The sequence below is a fragment of the Bison bison genome, unplaced genomic scaffold (assembly GCF_000754665.1).
Source record: "Bison bison bison isolate TAMUID 2011002044 unplaced genomic scaffold, Bison_UMD1.0 scf7180017864338, whole genome shotgun sequence".
Taxonomy (NCBI): Eukaryota; Metazoa; Chordata; class Mammalia; order Artiodactyla; family Bovidae; genus Bison; species Bison bison.
This window is the reverse complement of record NW_011494910.1, coordinates 3,190,644-3,209,678: the sequence shown is the minus strand read 5'-3', so window position 1 is coordinate 3,209,678 and position 19,035 is coordinate 3,190,644. Positions and strand designations below refer to the sequence as shown.

Here is a 19,035-nt window from a genome sequence, read left to right as displayed (position 1 = left end):
TTCTGTGGTGACAGGAAGTTGGAAAGTGAAAGCGCAGCGAGTCAGTGCTCACCCGGGCCCGGACTTTGATCTCCCCGGGGGCACGCGGTCTTCCGCGTTTCTTCCTCTCCCCACGCTCATAACTCATCCGGCGTCGACTTTCAGTTCTTTTTCTACTTCTTTCCAGCCAACCCTCTCCCCTCGTTACTTTCCGGTTAGTACACAGCTGCCGCGAGGCTTCTTTCTTGGGAAAACCAGTTGGAAACATCTTTTGGGGGCTGAATGTTAACTGACCTGGGCAGGCAACAGGGGACCTAGTTGACCGAGGTAGTCAAGAGATAAAAGGTTGGCTCCCACCCCCCGCCCCCCAGGCTATTGGTATTTGAAGTTTAGGGCTTTTAAAGAAAAAGACTTCAGAGTTTCATCCCTCATCAGAACGGTTCACCCATCTCTTTGGTTGGTGTATAAGATCCTTCTTCCTCTCCTTTTGCCTTCTTCCACTCACCGTCCCACTGCGTGGAAAACTTGGTACTTCAGTATTTAAGACTGTCAGTGGTATTTTCTTTAAAACCTATTGTGATTCAGTTTTCCCCGTCCGTAACTCTCCCCACTTTGATTTTATTTAAACGTTAAAACTGCCTAAGTGGAATCCATTTAGGGAAATGTTTTAAAGTTTTTATTGTAATAGTACACTTTTAGTATTCTGTTGGTATAGAGTACTGAATAGTTAGATACACCAGGTTACTTTTTGACAGATACAAAGATTTTAACTCAAACTTCGCCTTAATGCCTTTTATAATTTGTTTCTGTTTTACTTAAGTAGCACTCTGAATTTGGAGACATTTATTTTTTGGGTCTTAGCTACTGTTTCTGAAAAATAGTTGGGCCATGGGTCACCACAGCAACTGGGCTGTGTGTATGATAAACATGTTTAGGGTGGAAAAGGTTTCGTTTAGTAGAGACTTCCTTTCCCTAATGAGTTACTTCCAATATGCTCCTTCTTTCCTTTTAGCACAGGGGTTAATCTACTGTCTTTTAAGTATGAGTTAGTTAGTGTTAGTCGCTCAGTCCTGTCAGACTCTTTGCATGGACTGTGGCCCACCAAGCTCCTCTGCCCATGAAATTCTCCAGGCAAGAACACTGGAGTGGGTTGCCATTTCCTTCTCCATTTTAAGTGTTAGAATCAATTATGTTTTCCATATATAACCCCTCAAAAATCAGATTCCTTCATTTGGAACAGTTAAGTATTTCTCTTCCTCATTATACTACTTCTAAAAAACTCTTTAAAACTGAAATTTTGGGGAAAACTGTAGTTGTGAAAACATTGAGGTTTTCATGAAAAGGTTTTCAAGAAAAAGGATTTGGGTTTCTTTTGATAAGAATAAGAATAAATGTATTAAATATTTGTGTCTCTTTATTTCACCTTTGTAATTTTAAGTAACTTCTGACTGTTTTTACTTTAATCCCCTTTCACAGCTGAAGAAATCGTTGAATTTCATATCAATGGCACACTTTTAGGAACTCAAATGAAGAGGTTCAGCTTATGTGCCCAGTGGTTCACCGCCTTTTCAATCAAAGAATAAACATATCAAAGTTGAATGAGTAAAATATTCCTTTAAAGTACCTGCTGAGGATGTCCATTTTACGTCTTCGTTAGTTTTTCCCAATAGAAAAAAAATTTTTTCCAGTACTTCAGTCCAAAACCACAGTGCCCATTTTCTTTCACAATAATTTTCTATCCTAGACATACTGTCAAGTACTACAGAAGCTTCAGCGTTTTCCACACAGTTAGGTTCTGCCGTGCAGTATCCAACAGCTCCACCAGGATTTGGCTCAGTCCACAGTTGAGTTCAGTTCAGTCGCTCAGTGGTGTCTGACTCTTTGCAACCCCATGGACTGCAGCATGCCAGGCTTCCCTGTCCATCACCAACTCCCGAACTTACTCAAGCTCAATCCACACTCTCCCCTAATAACCGAAGGGAGAGGTGGAAATTAAACCCGCACCACCTTGGGAACACTTCCCATTTGCTCAGGATGACTCTTGTGTGATTGTTGCGGAAATATTCACTGTTATTTCTGTCGTTTTGTACGTATTGCTTAGCCAATTATAAACCTGTAGGGCTCAAGCATTATCTGCAAGATAGGCATAAAACTCTAGGATTTGGTTTGGGGAATTTTTCCAAAAACAAAGGAAATTATAGACACCAAACCTGTAATAGTCTTGATATTCCAGTTCTCTGCTTGTCTGTCCTTTCCCTCCTCCCCTCCTCCTAGCTTCGGCATGGTCACCATCATCGTCTCTCTCACACATACACTGCTGTAAGCATTCTTAACATGAAGATGGTGTCTGGAAATGTAAAGACTTGGGTTCTTTGGTTAAGCTGAAATTTACTAGGGAATAGTTGTAACAGATTTAGACTAACAAATTGTTTAAGTGGGAAATATATATAGTTTAAAAGTAACTTACCATGACAGTCACCATTAGAAGAAAAGCCTCTCTGGTAAATTAAGAGAAATGACAGGGGACCCCTCCCCCCCAACTATACTTGATGGATATAGTATAAAACCACTGTTTTAATCCAGCTTAAGTGAGGCTCTAGAAAGCTGTTTTCTAGTGAACATGGTTATTTAGCATTAAAGTAGCACTTCATATTTGTACATTATTGTCAGTTATTATCTAACAATGTAATACAATGTAATACTTCTTTATAATCCTAGGTAATGTGAATGCTCTTATCCATCTAGGAAAGTGGTTTCCCTTGGGGACAGAGTACATGACTGTGATGAAAGAGACTTGGATTCATGGCCTCAGTTTCTCTGTTAACTCCCTAACTTTGGGAGGCATCTCCCTTTTTGTATTCTTAATTATTTTCTCATCTCTACTTTTGGACGACAGTATCTCTGTATAACCAGCTTCAAATTTATGACAATAATAGGAGGACATTTTGAATGTCTCAGAAAAATTACTGAGATATCTTACGATATAGTTGCTCATCTCTGGCCTTTTTGAAAGCAGACATCGTTGACTTAAGGATCCCGTCCTTTGTGAGTTGTGCATTGTTAGTGTTAGGTTTCTCAGGCCTAACTTTCGTGTTGTTTGGAGTGTTTGTTTTTAACGTTTTTATTGAGATATATTTCACATAGAGTAAAATTCGCTTGAAGTGTACAGTTCAGTGGTTTTAGTATATTCCCAGAGTTGTATCGCCACTACCACAATCTAAATTTAGAATGTTTTCATCACCCCATTAACAGTCACTCCCCTTTTCTTTTCCACACCCATCCCCCATTCCCAGCCCTAAGCAACCACCAGTCTGCTTTTTTTTTGCCTATGCAGATTAATGGCTGGTTTCTCTCCCTTAGCCTAATGTTTTCAAGGTTCATCCATTGAACTAGCCCATATCAGTACTTCATTCATTTTTCTGGCTAATATTCCGCTATGGGGTTATATGGAGGCTTTCCTGATAGCTCAGTTGGTAAAGAATTCGCCTGCAATGCAGGAGACCCTGGTTCAACTCCTGGGTTGGGAAGATGTGCTGGAGAAGGGACAGGCTACCCAGTGCAGTATTCTTGGGCTTCTCTTGTGGCTCAGCTGGTAAAGAATCTGCCTGCAATGTGGGATACCTGGGTTCGATCCCTGGGTTGGGAAGATCCCCTGGAGAAGGGAAAGGCTATGTTTTGCTTGTCCGCTCATCAGTTGATGGACATCTGGGTAGTTTATACTTTTTTGGATATTATGAATACCACTCTGAACGTTCCTGCATATAAATGTCTGTGTGGACATATATTTTCATTTCTCTGGGACATATACCTAGGAGTGTAATTACTGGGTCATATGCTAACTCTGGGGAGCTGCTGCAGCTGTTTTCCAAAGTGGCTGTACCAGTTTACATTCCCATTGGCAATGTATGAGGGTTTCACTTTTCTCCACGTTTTAGCCAATACTTATCATCTGTCTTTTTTGTTTGGCTGCACTGGGTCTTCCTTGCTGTGTCTTCCTTGCTGGGTCTTCTCTCTAGCTGTGGTGTGTGGGCTTCTCATTGCGGTGGCTTCTCTTGTTGTGGGGCATGGGCTCAGTGTTGTGGTGCACAGCTAGTTACTCTGAGGCATGTGGAGTCTTCGGGGATCGAACCCACGTCCCCTGCATTGGCAGGCAGATTCCTAGCCACCAGGGAGGTCCATCACCTACCTGCCTTTTTGATCATAGCCATCCTAGTAGGTGTGAAGCAGTATCTTGTGTGGTTTTGATCTTTATTCCCCTAATAACTAGTCACATCTTTTCATGTGCTTAGTGGCTACCTGTATTACTTTTTGGAGAAATGTCTTTTCAAATCCTTTGCTTATTTTCAATTTTTTTAAATTGTAAGAACTCTTTATATTTTTTTGATGAAGGAGCCTTATTATTTGAAAATGCTTTCTTTCATTCCAAGGATTGTCTTCTCATTTGATGGTATTGTTTACAGCACAAAAGTTTTAATTTTTGCTGTTGTCCAATTTATCTGTTTTTATAGTATTTTAACAGAATTGATTTGACTTAGTTTCTGTTCTGATCCAGTGAGATCTAATTCACAGACTGAAAACGGGAATGTTTTGGGTATGTGTGTGTATGTGTAAAGTTCCCTTATAGACGTTTTAGGATGTGCTTATGTATATTTGGCCAGAGTTTCCACCCTAAGATTTCTTTCTTAGAAACAAGATGTTTTAAAGTTTTTGTGAGGAAAATAACTTTGAGAGAACATTTCCCTGCCGCTCCATTGCCTAAACCAGTGGTTATTAACTGAGATGATACTGTCCCTCAGAATGTTTGGCAATGTGTGTAGACATTTTAATTGCCAAATTGGGCAGGAGATGTTAGTGGCATCTGGTTGGTAGAGGCCAGGGATGTTAAACTGCAATGCCAAAACAGCCTCCAAGAACAAAAGAATTATCTGGAGAACAAAAGAATTATCTGGCCCAAAATATCAATAGTGCTGAATTTAAGAAAGACTGGCCTAAACAGGAAGATCTTAAAACTTGAGATATTGAAAGGTTTTTCAGTTCAAATCTTGATAATCAAATAAAGGTTGCTAATCAAATAAAAGGATCTGTGTATAGGTGGACTTCCTGTGGACAGAATGGTGGCAGAACTTGTAAATCAGGGAACATTCTGCTGAGTTTTCAGTGCTGTCAACTTATACGAAAATTACATTTATTATAATGGAAACTATTCCCCCTATCTCTGGGCCACCCTGAGACACACAGAACATCCTGGCATATAAATCAACTGGGCTAGTACAGATAGATGCTGAAATGGCGGTCACCTCAGAGAATATGGAGAAGGAAATGGCACCCCACTCCAGTACTCCTGCCTCGAAAATCCCATGGACAGAGGAGCCTGGTAGGCTACAGTCCAAGGGGTCGCAGAGAGTCGGACACGACTGAGCGACTTCACTTCAGAGAATATGATGATGAGTTGTTTTTTTAATATTTATTTATTTAGCTGCACCAGGTTTGAGTTGTGACATGCAGATTCTTAGTTGGGGCATGTGTGCCCAAGTTCTCTGACCACAGACCAGCCCAGCCCCCCTGCATTGGGAATATGGAGTCTTAGCCCCGGGGCCCCCAGAAGTCCCGACAGTGAGTTTTTAAGATAAAATTTAGTAACAGTGATACTGCACTGGTTGGCATTCATCAGTCTGCTCCTGTAATTTATGAAATTAGCTTTATCTCATAGCAAGACTTTTCTTAAGCAGTATTGCATGTTTAAGAGTTTGGGTCTGTATTCAGATTGCCTGGGTTTAAATCTCAGCTCCACCATTTACTTGTGTGAGCTTAGACAAGTTACTTAACTCTGTAATGAATCAGTTTTTTCACATATAAAATGAGGCTGCAGTAGTATCTGTCTTAAGGATTCTTGTGGGATGAAATGAACAATTAATAGTCTAATGCATTTAAAGTGCTTAAAACAGTATGTGATACAGTGTTGCCTCTTTCAGCTCATTGCTATGGACAGTGCTATCACCCTGTGGCAGTTCCTCCTTCAGCTCCTAAAGGAGCCTCAGAACGACCACATGATCTGCTGGACCTCTAATAATGGGGAGTTCAAGCTTTTGCAGGCAGAAGAGGTGGCTCGTCTCTGGGGCATTCGAAAGAACAAGCCTAATATGAATTATGACAAACTCAGCCGAGCCCTCAGATACTACTATGTGAAGGTAATACACGTCCACCTCGAAACAAAAGTTGTTCCTTCTCTTCTGTTGAGGTTAGACATACTAATGTTGTGGTTTGTTCAGTTATTAAAGTAACTTTTTAATTGAGGTGTAATTGACATATTGCTTTTGAGTATACAGCATAATGATGCAATATTTGTACGCATTGTGAAATGATCACTGTTTTGGTTTTAACTCAATTTATTTTACAGCTTCAGCAGCTTGGAATTAGAATAAAAGATGTAAATGTTCTAAGTGTATTTCTGCAAATTCATATTCAGTACCGGACTCCTATGCACATATTTTATTCCTAATTGCAGTTGTCTTTAAATAAAAAATGATTATAGAGTTAGAATAAGGAAAAGGAAATTTGAAATTCTTCAGCATAGATAAATACTCCTGTTTATATCATCAGATCAGATCAGATCAGTCGCTCATTTACTTTAAAAATTATCTCATACTGTTTTTTTAGATGTACTTAATTTTTACTGTTTAGTTTAACTCAGAACACAATACCTTAAAGAATAACTGTTAATACCTAGATTTGATTTCTTAGTTAAAATTTTTTTGTAATTTCTAATTATTTTGAATACATTCTTGGGCACGGAAGTAAAATAAAATGCTCAAATGAAGAGAATTAGAGTGAGAAGCTGGGATCTTAATTTCTTTCACCTTTGAGTGTTGATATTATCAGCTTTCCTGTGTGGGGAGATGAGGTAAGAAACAGCTCGAGTTTCTGAAGGAAGTAGGAACCTTAGAAGTAATGTTCTAAATTCCTTTTGCTTCCTGAGGATATGAGTGTTTTTGTACCTTTGGAGTTAAGCAATTAAAATCTTTCAGCTTTTATGCAACATATTAGTTCAGTTGTTAATAAGACATTTAAATGTTTTTAACTTGTACTCCATAATGGTCGGAACTGTGTTTGGTATGGCTGGATAAATTTAGGTGATTTTGAAGTTTTCAACTAAACTACCTATCAAATAGAAAACCCCATTCAGTCAGCTTTCTCATGATCTTTGAGGGGGTGGAGTAAAGTTTTAACAAATGCTTAAGAAAAGTTTAAGAAAGTCTGAGTGCTTATTTTATTTATCTACAGAATATCATTAAAAAAGTGAATGGTCAGAAGTTTGTGTACAAGTTTGTCTCATACCCAGAGATTTTGAACATGGACCCAATGACAGTGGGCAGGGTTGAGGGGGAGTGTGAAGCTTTAAGCCTCAGTGAGCTCAGCAGCAGCAGTTCCAAAGATGTGGAGAATGGCGGGAAAGAGAAGCCACCACAGCCTGGTGCCAAGACCTCGAGCCGCAATGACTACATACACTCCGGCTTATATTCTTCTTTTACTCTCAACTCTTTGAACTCCTCCAATAGGAAGCTTTTCAAATCTATAAAGGTTGAGAATCCGGCTGAGAAATTGGCAGAGAAAAAGTCTCCTCAGGAGCCAACTCCATCTGTTATCAAATTTGTAACAACACCTTCTAAAAAGCCACCAGTTGAATCTCCTGCTGCCTCCATTTCAGCTGGCCCGGGTATTTCTCCATCTTCAGAAGAAACTATCCAAGCGTTGGAGACTTTGGCTTCCCCCAGACTGCCTTCCTTGGAAGCACCCACTTCTGCATCAGGAGTGACTGCCCCTTTTACCACCACACCTCCTGTTTCGTCCGTGTCCCCTCTGCAGGAGCCTCCTAGAACTCCTTCACCACCGCTGAGTTCCAACCCAGACATGGACACGGACATGGAATCAGTGGCTTCTCAGCCAATGCAGCTTCCAGAGAACTTGTCCCTGGAGCCTAAAGACCAGGATTTAGCTTTGCTAGAAAAGGACAAAACAAATAATTCATCGAGGTCCAAGAAGCCCAAAGGGTTAGAGCTGGCACCAACCCTTGTGATCACGGGCAGTGATCCAAGCCCACTGGGAATATTAAGCCCATCTCTCCCTACAGCTTCTCTTACGCCAGCGCTTTTTTCACAGGTAACATTCTCTTTCCTTTTAGTGCCACCATTTATCTTGTTTTTTCTCATCTTTTAAAACAAATTCAGAATTTATAACCTCAGTTCTCATTCTTCTACATAGTAGTTTTGCTTTAGAGAGTTTATATGTGACCCTGTGAAAGTAACCTAATTTTTCCACTTTGTCCTAAAGAAAATAAGTATATTCTATCTCTCTCTGTCTCTCTGGTGGAGGCGGGGGGTGGTCTTATAAAACAACAGTGACAATCTCACGTTAGAAAATAACAGATCCTGCGGACCTTAATAAACATGGTGTGATGTTGAATAACAAGTTTTACAGTTAGCTAACATTAGCTATTTCTTAACTTTTTCGTCTCATAGAACATTTAAACACATACCTACTCATTGTTAAGGGGAAAGCATAGTTGTGACTCAGTTACCCATTATTTTTCCATACTTGAATTCAGATTGGTTTTATTTTTCTATTTGACAAAGATTGTATGAGAAACAGTTTAGAAAATACTTTGACCTTTTTCTTTTCTGGGTTGTAAAAGTAATTTCCGACTGTTTCCTGAGGATAAGATTTCAGACTTGGAGATATTTGGAATGGAGAATAGGACAATATTTGGGTTCAGGGCTAATTGTGTATTATTACAAGGATAAAACATAATCCTGATAAGCCATTTAGTTATATTTTTGGCTTGTATATTGCAGACACCCATCTTACTGACTCCAAGCCCCTTGCTCTCCAGTATCCACTTTTGGAGTACTCTCAGCCCTGTTGCTCCCCTGAGTCCAGCCAGACTACAAGGTGCTAACACACTTTTTCAGGTAAGTTACACAGAAGCTTGTCTTTTGTAACTGGGGTATGGTAAATGAACAGAGAGGCAAAAAGGCAAAACTTCTATTTAAAAAGTGTTCCTTAGATTTACTTTTGAATTTCGAAGTGTTAGTTTTCTGGCCCACACATAACTCAGATAAATATTCACAGCAGAGTTTCCTTTTCATTGTTTACTATTCCATACATTTGAATTAGACTAAGAATTGTTCAATACTGTAGTAGATTTTGAGCTCATCCAGTTTTTTAAATCATTTTAAATGCTGGACATCCTCTTTTCTAAAAAAGTGTGTGTGTGTATGTGTGTGTGTGTGTATGTATATATATTTGGGGGCATTCTCTGCACATGGATTTCCCCTTTTAACCGAGGATTTTTTTTTTTAATAGAAAAAACTCTTGAGAATAGTATTATCAAATACTCCCATTTTCCTGTCACTCAGAACTGATACTCATCAGCATTTTAAATATGCATGTATATATTTTAAAAATGAATATTGCATTACCTCTTAACGAAAATCTTATTAAGAAAGATCTCATAGCTGTAAACCATTATTTTGCCTAAACTATCTAGACTTTATAACTTGGTCAGCTTTCTTATATTGATTCATTCACTTATTCCAGGGTGACTCCCTGGGAGATTTTCTTAGATTTTGTAATTTAAATTTTCATTTGTTCTTTTGAAAATGAAATGGTAAGGGGTGGGGAAAGAAAAAAAATTGTTTAAATCTTTCTACTAATGCAATTACTTTTGCAGAAGCTTCTAAATTGCTGAATAGAAAGAGTATGGAAAATTTTCCATATTTTCCTTTTACATTTTTGTTTGCCTCTCACAAAGAGATAATTGATTTATATAGAGAAAGCCATAGTGCTCATGTAGCTTCAGCCTGGAATCTCCATACAGATTTGGTCTCAGAATACATGATGGGGAGTGCTTTTTTAGGATGAGCACACTGAAACTGTTTGCAGCAGGTATGAGATGGGCATCTCCTCCTGGACCTCTTTTTGACAGTCTGTGATTTGCTATATGACTGAATTATAGTCTACAGTGTGCCTACTATCATTTACTGAACTTTCATTCGAAGTCAGGTGTGAACCTGTGTACTTTAGCATCTAAGGAAAAGTATAGATTTGTTCTTTACATTCCATCAAGGTAGGCTGGAGAGTGTTAATATGTAAGACAAACATTTTTTTTACAGTTTTTGTGACATCATATTGTTCCATGATAAACAGTGCCTTTGTCCTGTGAGCCACTGCAGGTGCTGCTGTGTTCTGCCTTAGGGAATGTAACAGGGACAGAAAGTGAAGTTTAGGATTGCATAATAGGATGATAATGTGTTTTATTTTCTTTCTCAGTTTCCTTCTGTGCTGAACAGTCATGGGCCGTTCGCTCTGTCTGGCCTGGATGGACCTTCTACCCCTGGCCCATTTTCCCCAGATCTACAGAAAACATAACCTACGCACTTGTGGAAGGAGAGAATCAAGGCGTAAGGAAAGAGAAAGACATTCAACACGATTACATTTAAAGTGAGGGTTGATACTTCACAATGCTGATAATAGACTGTTATGATTTCTGCCGTTCCCCATTAAAATGCTTTTTAGGATTCCCTTTGAATAGGACTCAAGGTAGACTGTATATAAAAATGCCTTAATTGGAGTCCAAACTCCACCTTCCTCTTTCTTTCTTTTTAAAAAATATTTTGAACCTTGTGTTAAGGAAATTTTTAATGGGGTTTAGCAGCAAGCTATGCTTTGCAAGAGAATTAAGAACAAAGTTATTCCTCTTGCCTTATTGGGACCCTTTGGCAGTTGTGCTTTGAGCATATTATATAAAGAAATACTAGTTAAATGAAATTAGCCTTATCTTTAGGACTTACATGTGCTCTGTTGAATGCTAAAAGTGAGTTGTGCATAAACAGTGGAGGAAAAAGAATCATTCCTATTCACACGAAATAAGATTGGAGCAGGACTATTGGGGATATTCTGTTTTGCTGTGAAGTATAATCTATGTAAGCAACTCCACAAACAGTTACCTTATTTACATTTATTCAGGGTGGTTCCCTTAGCCCTATGTATGATCTTGCCTGAATCTGAACAGAGCATGGAGCTAGTTTATTCCCACATAAGATTTTTAAACCTGGGGCTTAAGGCAGTATTTGGAACAAACAGTGAGAATATGGGGCCTCATATCTGGCACAGAAATGTCATCTGCTGGTATGATTCCACACCCATGGAATACTTATGGTAAATGATGGCTTTTAGGGGGATGAACCTGGGATTTGAGAGTCTGAGGCATCTCTAAATCAAGGATTCAATTGAAAAAACTTGAAACATGTAGGCGTTTCCCAGTTAGAAGATACCCATTGTGAAGGACCTTTTTTTCTGTTCGTTTTATCCCATTTCGTACTATTTATTTATCTTTTAAATTTAAAGTTGTTGGAGGTTATGATAGTTTTAATTAGGAAGATGAAATGCAAAGTGAACTCTTTAAATCTGTAGTGAAGTAAAAATACACTTGTTTGTTTTTTTTTTTAAATTAGGAAGTAGCAAAGCTCATCTGGAAGTGCTCATACATAGGGACTGGATTATTCATATTAGTAGTGAAAAATGTAGGCCTTCATCTCTGCCAGATTTGTGAAATGTTAGCATATAGTCATCACTGCCAGGTACAGACAGATTTGTTGAACCCCTAAGCTGATTTGATGCCAACATCACAGTGGAGTCTTTTGAAAAATTTGGCTTTAAAGTCCAGGATTAGATGATACGCTGCAGCCACCCCTCCGCCATCACCCCTGCCCATTAAACTACTCTTTTAAGCCTAGAAATAGTTCCTGTAATTGAACAACTTGAACTAAATGGTATACGAAAGTAGTAAAGGACTTGAGGGCTCAAAGTGACACTGCTATAAACCAGCATCTCCCAGTTGTATATGTTTGCTTGAAATTTGTTTTATACAGGATAGAGAAACTCTGGTATAAGATGCCTGTGCTAGTTCATTAGTAGCAGAAGGATGGTATTCAGGGAGCTGCCTTTATATTTGTAGTGTTGGAGACCTGTTACTGTTTAATTGGTGGTTATCAGCTGAAAAGTTCTGTTCCTGAGATGTGCAATAGTAGTGTTGAAAGGTGCTGTTCAATAGTGATGGGGAACAGACATACTGGATTTTTTCTCCCACATTGAATCATGTAGTTTGCATGCTTTTTTGAAATCAGACTGCTCAGCAGCGCTTTGGACTAGTTTTATTAGGTTAATTCACATTTTATACATTAGATAAGTAAATATTGATGGCTTGATTTAACTAGTCTTTAAAATTTTGAAAGCACAAAAAGTATTTTATTTTGAATCAAAGGAGAAAAGCCATTGGTTTGTTTTCACAGATAGTATCTTTGATAACGAACTGTTTCAGTAAAAGGGTGCCTGGGAACCAACAGCACTATTAAAACTCAGTCAAAGCAACTTCCTAGGAACCAGTTTTAGTGAGTCCTCTGCCTGTAAACCTCTCCTGGAAGTCTCTGAGAGGTGTGGGCCTTACGAGGTTGATGATGATCTGCTTTTTCTTTGAGATAACTATTTAGGGGAAGCTGGTGTGTGTGTGTGTATGTGTTCATGTTTTTAAGTGAAATAAAACTGCAACCATAGTGAAGTGTATGAGGCAGGCTGTTCTATTTGTAAACTACCTCCTTCCTGGGAAAGTCTGATTTTGAAACATCCACAGAGTTCTTCTTAGCATCAAAAGGTGACATACCACTTCAGATCAGTATTCACTGGAGAGGCTTATATTTGGTAGCTGTAGCTGGTATCCATCACTAGTCACTTTGCCAGGATGAATGCTGGTAGGCAGAAGTAGCCCAGGTTAAAATAGGAGAGCAGGTTTAGTGAACTTTTGCAGCTTCTGCTGTGATTAGCTTAGCTTTTCATTTGCTCTGGCCGGTATCTAAATCAGTTGTGTGCTGGAAGGTGTTTAACTACCAGGCTGTCTGAAGGGGAAAAGGCCTTAAATTGTAGCATTTGCTGAGTCCATTCTGTGGTGTAAGTGACTCCCCTGTGGCTGACTTCAGGCCACCACCTTGGAGCTGAGAAGGGATGCCCACAGGGGGCTCAGGTCCACACACTCAGCCAGTGAACCACTGCATTTATTCTGCCCTTGGGTGGATTGTCACCTAATTTCTAAAATAATTTTTTCTTTTTGGTTTGTCATAGTGCTTTTGTGATGTAATACTCTTCATGGCCATTTTTGTATTCAAACAAAGGTGGAAACTTCCATTGATTTTTGAAAAAATTTATACATGATGGAAGAATCCAAAAACCCTCAAAAGATCAACCTTAAGCTTCTTAGAGTTAAAAGTTAAAATATAGGTTTAATTTTTCTGTATTTTGGTGGCTAAAATACAGGTAATGTGACTTTTTCTTTAGATTTTGATGGGGAAAATAAGCCCATGAGCCTATATAGTAAAATGGAACTGGATTTTTTTTTTTTTTACACTGGATTTTTTTTTTTTTTTTACACTCAAAGAATTCCTTGGAGATTTACATACTCTATTAGAGATCAAAAAAAAAAGAGGGCTAGACTGACTGTTCAATCTATTTTACACGGCATGATTTCTAGTTTTTTCATCCTGTGTGTCACTTAGGTTTGGAGGGACATGTAGGTCAGAGGCTTGGAACTCTGGAGCCGAAACTGCAGGCTGTTGATGTTACACTGTACTGTCCACTCTGATGACAGTATTTCCTGCTGATCTCAGAACTTGTGTTACGATCCTGAAGTTCTCAAAGTCAGTTCTAATGAATTTAGGCCCATTAGAGCCACTCCTTGGCATTTCAGAGAAACATTCTCTAAGCTTTTTGAACACACACCTTGATCAATAAAAGGCTTTGAACACAATCCCCTATTGCAAATTTGTGTGTATGTTTGTTAGGTTATGTACTGCTAAACACAAAAACAGAAATTAAGGATGATATAAAAATAAACCTTGAGTAGAAATTCTGACGTTCTTCCTGCGTCCAGTAGATTGTGTTGTGCACCCCCTGGGGCACACTCTGCTTTAAAGACCCCTGACTCAGCATATTGTTCCTCAGTCTGATCTTGAAAAAAAAAGTTTTGGTTGTGATATATGGGGAAATCCTTTACATATTTGATCTGATTTTTATGTAAAATCTCTAGAAGAGATTAGGAACTTTTCAGCAGAGCTTGTCATCAGCTTTCTGAAATTTGCTCTTTCTTTTTCATACGTTGGTAAATAACCATTACCAAATGTTTTACAGAGCTTCGTGCTTACTGTTTGTTGACAGTGTGGCTGTCTCTTTCCTTTTCATATTAGGTGACTTTAAAATTTACTGGCCACTCACAAATTTCTTTTGGCCTTATTATTGTTATATTTTACCAACACTTTCAGAATTACTTCAAGTTGCTTTGTTTTAAAATACATAACAACTCCATTTTCTTGCTGCATTACTCAGTTTTTATTATGATTATTTTGGTAACATTTTGGTGTCTGAAGAAATACTTTCTTGATGAGCCTGTTCTGTGTATCACTTCATTTACTGTATATATATTTTGTTTGCCTATGCCAGAAATGTAGAGTTGTGCTGAGGTACCATTCTTAGCTATGTAAACAAGTATGGTGACAAGTGTAGGTCTCTGTGCAGAAGCCTGGAGTTCTGAGTGAAGGACCGCTTTCCAGTAGGAAAGCTAGACTCCTCACAAAGTTGGTGGTCTGTTATCTGAGGGTGTGATAGGCCGGAATTGAGAAGTTAATTGTTCAATTCATAGTAATGAAGTGGAGGCCAGCCATGATTGTTCCAGCCAGGTACTCTGACCAGAGAATCAGTTGGGTGGAAAGTGTTTTGTTAGTTATCTTCCTGGTTTTGGGTCAGCAGAGTGTTTTGTTACTGTATTTAATGCTGCTTGCATTGCCTGAAACAAGGTGCCTGTTATTCTTCTGTGTCAACAGAACTGTGCTTACTGAGGTTGAAGTTTTAATCTTAGAATCTAGAATTCTTGTGGGTGGTGGTGTATTAAGCAAGAAGAGAAGGCGGTTTGATTTCATTTCTCGTACTTGGTGGAACCTGTTAGAAGGAAAGTCATGTTTTTACCTGTAAATGGAGCAGATCTGAAAAGGTGAGTTGTTGATGTAGTATAAATGTTCCATTTGAAGCTGCCGGTTTCTTCAAGCTCCTTTTCTAGAAGAAAAAAAAAAATTGTGATAGATTGACAGCCTGGCAGAAAACAGTGATCTCTAGGGTGCTGTGATCTGCACTTAGCCATTATGAAAATGGAAATGAGAGTGGTTTATCTGAGAGGGGCAAGGGTAGCTCTAAGCTTTCTACAGAAACCAGGAGATTCAGGCAGTTGTTAACATTTTCAGTGATACCTTTAACAAGAAAATTTATGAGGGATACAATCCGGCATAGAAAGTCTCTTGAACTCTAATCTTTTGAGTATAATACACATCAAGAAGTTTTATGAGGCTTAAATTTTTATTTTAAAATATTTAGTTGGGAAACCAGAGCATTTTTTTCCAAGTCATTCTGATTGGCTGAGTGCGTGTGTATGTGTACTGATTATTGACTTGAGTATGTGTTTGTATGTATGTGTATAAATAAATCTATGTTTCAGAGGGAACATGGTCATCCTACTCTAGGATGGTTCCTAGGCTATTTTATACTAAAACTTAAGAAAAAAATTGGCTGCACTTTGCAGTTGTCACTTTTTAAAAAATAAATGCCTTGCACATTTCCATTTTTTTAAATGCATAGAATCATAGGCCTTAAAAATGGCTTGTCAACATTTTAGAAATACTGTATAGTGCCACCTGTGATATACTTTAAGCAAAGTCACCATAAACTGTTCTCTTACGTTCATGTATTATTGAGCAAATAAGGATGTTCTTTCTATAAATTTCTACATTTTTGTGTAAAATCCTTGCTATATTGTGTTCTAAGTTTCTCAGAGAGGATGTTTATACCAGATGTAGTATTTCTAAAATACAGCTCTAACCATGACTGAGCTAGTGGTGGAGAGATTCTGGCACTGTAGCCTGTTTATCCTTTTGAACTATACATAGAAAGCATTCACAGAAACCTCAGAGTATCTTGGGCTGCATGTTCTTAGTTTTGCCTTGTTTCCCATCTCATCAGGGCCCATGCTGGTTCTTGTCCCCTCCAAGGATTATGAGCCCTGCGAAGACAAGGCCTGGGATCTTCTGGACAAGTTTGGGGGGTGGGGGTGCCCTGTGGTTGGGCCTGACTTCTAGTTGGTGGAATCGTTCAAGCCTGCCTAGAGTTCAGGGGTGGGAATGCCATGTACTGGTATGACATTCATTACTTGGCACTTTTGGGGCACCATTATTAGCACTGTTTCGTTTTTTAATAACTGGAAGCACTTAATGATTATTTTGTTTAATTTCAACTTAAGGATATTGAGGGTCAGGGACGTTAAGGTTTATTGTTTATACTTTCTGGAACTTAAGACTATTTGGATAAGGGATAAATGGATTACCCAGTGAGCCATTCTAGGCCCTGCAAGGTATGCTCTTTTGACTAGGATGCTTTAAAAAATTTACAATCTTTTAATATTGTGCTTTTGTAAAAATGTATGACTTTTAATAATTTGCAGTTGGTGCATTATACTCAACTTTGTGAACTTGCCAACTTTCTTTTCTGTTTAATCATTGTTGCTTATTGTCTATCATGTAGGGGACATAGTTCCTTCTAAGACATTTCATACTTTTTGTTTTTGATGGCAGTATTACCAAGGGTGTTTATGTGTACATTACATTCATTGCTTATGTGATAAAGGAACACCAACATATTGTATGAATTTCCCTGTTCAGTGTTAGTGAAATTAAGATACATATATGTGAAATTAACTAAGATGCATATATGTAAAGGCAGAAATGAATACAACTAATTTTTGATTACTTGAGGCCTATTTATTTGGTTTGGCCATTCAGCCTTTTCTAGTCACAATCATAGGTATTTTTTTCACTTTTACCTTCTAGCAGTTTCATTTATCTTTGTGGGTAGAGAAGATTAAATATGAAACTCAGTCCAGTCATTTTGCTACTGATGGGCTTTGGATTGAGGCAAATACAATTTTCGACTAAAACTAGATTTTTAGAATGAAAAAACTTTTCACTAGATAATCAAGTTGACTTTTTAAAAAAGTGTACAATCTTGTGTTTTGAAGAACAAATAATTTTCTATGAGTCCTACTGGATCTTCAAGTGTGGACATCACTTGAAAATTAAATAATGTTAAACTTTTGATTTTCACCCACTGAATCTGTAAGTCAGAAAGAAAAAGCACGTCTGCTCTGGTGTTAACACACAGAGACGCATCCTTTACATCATGTGTCTCAGCTTGCCTCTGTGGTAATGAGAACTTGTCAGGGTGCTCTCCTCAGACTTTGATTCTTTCAGCTGTGAAGACAGTTACTTCATTGTTTATTTTTCCCCTTGTTTATTCTGTTGAAATCTGTCTCTCATAATATCTAGTATCCTCTACTCTTGTATAAACAGAATACTTACATAAAATGCCAGTGTACACCTACCTACCCAAAAGACTGCATTACTGCTAAAGTGTCATTAATAATTTGTCTTGATTAACTTCAGTGTAACTTACATGAGGGAGACCTTCAAAGTATTAAAACCACATTTCTTTTCTTTTTCCTAAAACAATTCAAGTGACGGTAACTGCCTACACATTTATTAAAATCACATCAATCATTGATGCAACTGGAGAGAGACTGCCACCTCTCTAGCCGAGCAGTCTGACTTACCTGTTGGGAAACTAAGGAGTGTTGTCTTAAGGTGATTAAGATTAGCCAGAGCCTTAGCTCTACGTGTGTGTGGCAGAGAAATTTTACAGAATCTAGGTTGGTGAGGAAGAGCCTGCGCTGACACTTTGAGGGCTTCAAAATATGCTGCTTTTAAGAGGAAAAAGTGTAGTTAATACTCAGTGCATCTCCAGACAGAGTAAGGGATTGCTCTGAAAACTAATCAGGTGATCTTTGTTTTCTATTGCTTCAAGTTTTATACAAAATATTGTTAAATTCTGTAATGATGATATGCATCTTTTTAGAAAGATAATACATTTTAAAAAACTATTTTATGTAAGAACTGACAGAGGAATTTGCTTTGTATAATGGCAAGCTGGCTTTAAGAAAGCACTGTATCAAATTTACTAGTCCAAAATTATATAGATATGTTAATAGATGTATGTGCAACTAGATATGGACAATTGTATTTTTTTAAATAAATATTTTTAATAAAATGACTTTCTGAATTACTTCCCTCCTTTCTCATCTATTGAGGTGGTCTCTATGTATTAAATTTCCATCTGTGCCAAATGTGGATAAGGAAAGTTCAGCTTTTCCAAAGGTTATCATTAAAACCTGGCCTTCAGCTATTTGATATATATCTACATTAAAATATTTAAAGCCTGTGTTGAGATAGGTAGTGAAAAGAGGAAATTGTAAAATGATTGTTGATATAAAAAGGAATTAAAAGAATACTAACTGGCTAGAAAAATTATTTGCCTTGTGAAATCTTTTTATTTTGCTTTTAAATTTTACTCACATTTTTCAGTTCAGTTCAGTTCAGTCACTCAGTCATGTCCGACTCTTTGTGACCCCATGAACCGCAGCACGCCAGGCCTCCCCGTCAATCAATGACTCCTGGAGTCTACCCAAACGCATGTCCATCAAGTCGGTGATGCCATCCAGCCATCTCATCCTCTGTCATCCCCTTCCCCTCCTGCCTTCGATCTTTCCCAGCATCAGGGTCTTTTCAAATGAGTCAGCTCTTTGCATCAGGTGGCCAAAGTATTGGGTCTCAGCTTCAACATCAGTCCTTCCAATGAACACCCAGGACTGATCTCCTTTAGGATGGACTGGTTGGATCTCCTTGCAGTCCAAGGGACTCTCAAGAGTCTTCTCCAACACCACTCAAAAGCATCAATTCTTCGGCACTCAGCTTTCTTTACAGTCCAACTCTCACATCCATACATGACCACTGGAAAAACCATAGCCTTGACTAGATGGACCTTTGTTGGCAAAATAATGTCTCTGCTTCTTAATATGCTGTA

General features: G+C 38.3%; 1 protein-coding gene across 1 annotated transcript; it reads left to right on the top strand.

The window, feature by feature from the left end:
- Positions 1-14: 14 nt before the first annotated feature.
- ELK4 (ELK4, ETS-domain protein (SRF accessory protein 1)) lies at positions 15-18,238 on the top strand. Its single transcript, XM_010854171.1, has 5 exons — positions 15-193; positions 5,952-6,167; positions 7,261-8,136; positions 8,829-8,945; positions 10,306-18,238. Exons 2-5 carry the CDS (start codon positions 5,961-5,963, stop codon positions 10,402-10,404), a joined length of 1,299 nt encoding a protein of 432 aa, XP_010852473.1. The 5' UTR covers positions 15-193; positions 5,952-5,960; the 3' UTR covers positions 10,405-18,238.
- The last annotated feature ends 797 nt before the right edge of the window (positions 18,239-19,035 follow it).

Bases quoted from the DNA above. Each gene is read 5' to 3' on its own strand.
- ELK4 (XM_010854171.1), top strand. From the start codon at position 5,961: ATGGACAGTGCTATCACCCTGTGGCAGTTCCTCCTTCAGCTCCTAAAG. The intron at 6,168-7,260 runs GTAATACACGTC...ATTTATCTACAG, and splicing joins TCAGATACTACTATGTGAAG to AATATCATTAAAAAAGTGAA. The intron at 8,137-8,828 runs GTAACATTCTCT...TGTATATTGCAG, and splicing joins CGCCAGCGCTTTTTTCACAG to ACACCCATCTTACTGACTCC.